Source organism: Lagopus leucura, unplaced genomic scaffold (genome assembly GCF_019238085.1).
Source record: "Lagopus leucura isolate 7727_CA_CO unplaced genomic scaffold, USGS_WTPT01 Super-Scaffold_100157, whole genome shotgun sequence".
Lineage (NCBI taxonomy): Eukaryota > Metazoa > Chordata > Aves > Galliformes > Phasianidae > Lagopus > Lagopus leucura.
The window spans coordinates 26,068-31,113 of record NW_024962334.1 but is presented as its reverse complement, the minus strand read 5'-3'; the positions used below and the strand labels follow the sequence as shown (position 1 = coordinate 31,113).

Below are 5,046 nucleotides of genomic sequence, written 5' to 3'. Positions count from 1 at the left end.
ACAAACAAACAAAAAAAATCCCTTCATTTTCAATCCAATTTTTTTTTCCACAGAAAAAAACAATCATTGTAAGATTATTTCTAATTTTTTTCTTTCTTTAAAAAAAAACAACAAAAAAAAAATGGGATGATATTTAGTATTTACTGCCACAGTACTGTTGTTATTATGAAGGATTAGTTAACCTTTTTTAATACAGAAAATTAGCCACTTAGCCTAGCACCCGTGCAGTGAACAGAGACATCCAGAGACTAGATCAGCCTGCTCAGAGCCTGGTCCAGACCAGCTTTGAATACCTCCAGGGACAGGGCTGCCGCGCCCCTCCCCTCCCCGCCCCGCCCCTCCCCGCCCCGCCCCCCCGCGCCGCGCCCCGCCCCTCCCCGCCGCGCCGCCGTACGCAGGAAGGCATGTCGCGTGGTGACGTCATCACGCCGCGCTGCAGTACGACGTGGCTTTTTTTTTTTGTCGGAGCGGCTGGTAGTGGCTGGTGAGATTTTTTACGTCCGGGCTCTGAGCGGCGGGGGAAGCTGCTGCTGGGGGAAGGGTGCTCGGGTGCTGCTTTTCTGTGCTCCTCTGTGGGGATCTGAGCGGGGTGGGGGCCGAGGTTTTGTCTCGGAGGCCGCCGTGCCGGGTGCGGCCGTCTACCGTCGCGCACTGCCGCGCTGGAGGCTCCCGAAGCTTGGAGCGCTCCGTTACGGAGCGTGGCCGCAGCTGGGCCGGGGGTGCTGGGTGAGCTCTGAGCTGCTGTCAGAGAGACCACTGTCGTCGAGCGCAACGCCAGCGTGACTGCAGCCCTGCTGGTAGCAGCGGCTGCGAGCAGACGCTTACTCTGAGGGTGAGATCAGACAGTGTTATTTCTCTGTTCTCAGCAGCCCTCCAGCAGGTTTAGGATTAAGGATTTAAGTTGTACACTCTCCAGTTAAAGAGAGACGGGGACCTACCGCACAGGGCCCAGTGGAGGGTATTAAAGATGGTCGGGGCTTGGAGCATCTCCTGTTTGAGGAAAAGCTGGGGCCTGGGTCTGTTCAGTCTGGGAAAGACAGAGAAAATCTTGTCGATGCTGATAAATTTCTAAAGGATGAATGCTAAGAGGCTGGGGTCAGGCTCTTTTTGGTGGTACTCAGTGATAAGATAAGGGACAATGGGAACACATTGGAACGCGGGAAATCCTGTATAAATATAAGGAAAAAACTTTACTGTGGTAGTGGCAGAGGACTGGTCAGGGAGGCTATGGGCTCTCCTTGTCTGCAGGTTTTCGGAACTCACCTGCACAGTTCCCTGTGCAACCTGCTGTGGAGAACCAGCTTTAGCAGGGTGATTGGACTAGATGATCTCCATGGGGTCCTTTCCAGTCCCTACAGTTCTGTGATTTTTGTGAAGTGGGAAGCCTCTCTCTGTTTAGTAGCCTTCAGTTATGTTCTTAGAAAGTGCAGGATGCAAACTGGAACTCTTGTTCTCCTTTAGTACACTCTGAGTCACATATTATATAAATATAATATTTATTTATTTGTAAGCCATGGTAGGTTCTTATGTATTGATACGCCTTTAGAAGGTGACTCCTCTTTACAGAAATTGAAGTCTAGTTTGTTTGGCTTTTTGATAATCTCAAGCCTACTCAAATTTTATAGTTAACTGCTGTTTATACTTCTAAAATAAAACAATTTTTGTTACGTGTGGCACCATGTATACTAAATTTGTCTATCTTTACAGGCAGCCATGGATCAGGTAATGCAATTCGTGGAACCCAGCCGTCAGTTTGTAAAAGACTCCATACGACTGGTTAAAAGGTGCACTAAACCTGACAGGAAAGGTATAGTTCCCAGAATATAATGCTTATTTCATCATCTATTGTGCTTTGCATCTTTCTGTATGTTACTGATTTTCATTCATTTGTTAGGAATGTTTCTTGGATTTCACTGTGTGATGCAAAGTTGAGCAGCATGAATAAATTTTCATTCTGGTTAGAATAAATCTGTATGTGTCCTTTTTTGATATGTTGTCTTGTTTTAGTGCCACTGTCACATACACCTTATGAAATAGGCTGAGTAGCTGAAATTAGCCATTCTGAGATGGGCAGATAATATTTTCACTGATCGGGTAAACTAATGTGAGAAGAACTTGTGCAGACTTTAGAAAAAAAAAAGCTACAGTAGTCAGGTGTGATAGACTGCAGTCAGTTCGAGGAAAACTCTGAAGGAAATTCTGCTTGTTACGTGACCTTGAAGGAAATACTTTCATTTTAGGATACTCTAGATAGGATTGTCTTTTGCACTGCTGATTCAGTGCTTCATCTTCAGTGATTACCTGACTGAGATAGGAAGAAATTTGTTTCTGGAAATGTAGAAGATTTTTGGCCTGTCTGTAAGGCATTGTAGCGAAGATATAATTATCAGCAAGATGTCAGTGGTGGTTCTTAGAGATTGTAGTTAGGATGAGTAGTTAGGATCAGTAAGGAACCTCATTCATTTTCTAATTGGCAGGGTATTTACGAGCTGCAGACCTCTTTAGTCTACCTTGTGGTTCGTGTCTTAAAATAATTGGAAGCAGCATGTAAGTGCTATAATATTGCAGGTTACTTAAGTAGGTGTTGTGTTGTGACTTATCTAACTGTAGCTTTTCCATGATCGGTTATGTATTGGGGATTATTTTCAGGACTTGTAGGGGTATGAAGGGATGGTGATCCATCACCATAAATATGCCATTAATTGTTATGGGATATATCAAATTCTGTTTACTAATTAAACAAACAAAAAATCTGCTCTGTGATTTGTGGAAAACAAATTCGTTTCTTAAAATATTATCCGTTTTTTGAAATAACATCTTAATTTCTCAACCTTAATGCTTTTTTTGTGCTTGAACTTCTTCCTGCTAACGTGCTACTGTTTTCTGAAAAGTTCTCTCCTACAGCGAACCAGAGCGAACATCTCCTGTATGCCATACATGAGGCTTCCTAAACTGAATTTTATTTTTGTATTTGCAGAATTCCAGAAAATTGCAATGGCAACAGCAATAGGCTTTGCAATAATGGGATTTATTGGCTTCTTTGTCAAGTTGATCCATATCCCAATCAACAACATTATTGTGTAAGTAAATACAAAACTTATTTTTGCCAGTCTTTACATCTGTTGTTAGCAAGCCATTCGTGTTGCTTCAAACTCTTTCATGTTTTATTTTATATAAAAATTATTTTCATTATATTTAATATTTGTTTATTATTTTATATATAAAAATATATACGTTTATTTAAAAGTTCACATTTTAGTGTAATATGACAGGTATTTGTGAATATTCAAAGAACTTGATCATGAAATAGGTGATTAGTTTTGGGTTTGCATTCTAGCATGTTGCAAAGTATTAGATCCATAGTTTTCCAGTTTCTTTTCAAGTATCTGCTTTGAAACTGAATGTCAAATATTTTGATTTCAAGTTCTGCAGTGTATGCGTATTCATAGAACAACCACCTTATTTAGATGTTGCATACTGATACTGTTTCCAGTTTATGAGTATCCAAAATAAATTGCAAGAGGGTAAAATATAGAATTCTGTGGTGGTTTTGGAAGATGGCAGTGCACAGAACAAAGATGATACTCTTTAATTTACTAAGTGACTAGTTTGATTGGAACTCCTTGCTTTCTGTATAAATGCATTCTATAAAATTTTAAAAACCCTCTGGGATGGATGCTGCAGCATAAACAGTTGGCAGCAAATGTACTCGCGCGTTAGTGGCGCCAGTTAAAAGTTTTCATGTTCTCCAGAGTTGAGGTAATCCCTCTTGTAACAGTGTGATTTCTAGCCTGTGTGGAATGGGTAAAATATTACTCTGTGATTATGCAACATGGCTAACTTATGCCTCTAAGAGCTGTTCTCTAAGCGAAGTTAAATGTTTGAATACAGGAGAAAAGCTAAAGTAATGTTATTCCTAACAAGGCAATGTTGGTAGTCAAAATTAGACTTCAGGTGGAATCGCTTGATGATGTTTGGTTGGTTGAAACTGATTATTCTGCTCTCTTGACAGAGGCGGCTGACTGCTAATCATGAAGAATGACACATCGTGACATTTGCTGCAAAAATTTCACGAGTGTGTAACTTGTTTGCTATTAAACAGTTTTGGGTTTGCAAACTCAGTTTGGGTTTTCAAATGTTCTTGACAACTTATCTTCCCAAGGGCATGCAGTTATATCTGTCTACATTGCAGCTTTCTTAGTTTTTAAATAGTAGAGTGTTTCTTGTTACTTCTTCCTACTATAATAGAGTAATTCTTGAGACATTCCTAGTCCATCTACCTGTTTAAAGCCAGGTCAGTACTGTACTTGTGCAGAGCTATTCAATGTACAGAACATTCCACTTTGCAGAAAAGCAAGACATTCCCATGGAGACAAATTTCATAATTGCACTGATCATCTCAGGTATGAACAGAAAAGGAGTGAAGTCAATTATGTTTAATTCTACCTTCTGGAACTTCAGTTTTGATGTGACTGTAGTTCACTGCTGTTGTTAGACGTTGCTCAAAAACCCACTGCATTTCTGTTTAGATAAAAGGTTCAGAGTATTTTTGACAAGCTAATCAATACTCTCATTACATGAATGATGCTAAAGGAACTAAACTTACACAGCCAGTTTGGACTTGGATATGTGCTACATATTCCAGTTGCTTCCCTGCAAGAGTCAGAACTGTCCGCTTAATGCTTTACGCTTCAGGGCACTGATCACTCAATTTTTTCTGCACTGCATTATGTTCTGTTTTGGTAACAGTTACGTTGTGATTGGTCCTTGCCTAGTGTTTTCTTCAGGTTTTGGTTCTGGTTTTTGTTTTTTGTTGTCAAACCATTTCTTCTCTAACAGCCTACCGTGCTCAATAAGGGCATTCTTTACAGAATCACAGAATCGCCAAGATTGGAAAAGACCTACAAGATCATCCAGACAACCATCCACCTATCACCCATAGCTCTCACTAAACCATGTCCCTCAACACAAAATGCAAATGTTCCTTGAACACCTCCAGGGTCAGTGACTCCACCACCTCCCTAGGCAGCCATTCCACTGCCTGAC

General features: G+C 40.8%; 1 protein-coding gene across 1 annotated transcript; it reads left to right on the top strand.

The window, feature by feature from the left end:
- The first annotated feature begins 379 nt into the window (after positions 1-379).
- On the top strand, positions 380-4,121 carry SEC61G (SEC61 translocon subunit gamma). Its single transcript, XM_042888812.1, has 4 exons — positions 380-484; positions 1,708-1,807; positions 2,978-3,080; positions 4,013-4,121. The coding sequence occupies exons 2-4, from the start codon at positions 1,714-1,716 to the stop codon at positions 4,020-4,022; spliced, it is 207 nt and encodes a 68-aa protein (XP_042744746.1). The 5' UTR covers positions 380-484; positions 1,708-1,713; the 3' UTR covers positions 4,023-4,121.
- Positions 4,122-5,046: the final 925 nt, after the last annotated feature.

What these genes read in the sequence shown, in the direction of transcription:
- SEC61G (XM_042888812.1), top strand. Translation starts at nt 1,714, where the DNA reads ATGGATCAGGTAATGCAATTCGTGGAACCCAGCCGTCAGTTTGTAAAA. An exon ending in CACTAAACCTGACAGGAAAG is followed by an intron (nt 1,808 to 2,977) that starts GTATAGTTCCCA and finishes TTGTATTTGCAG; the next exon opens with AATTCCAGAAAATTGCAATG.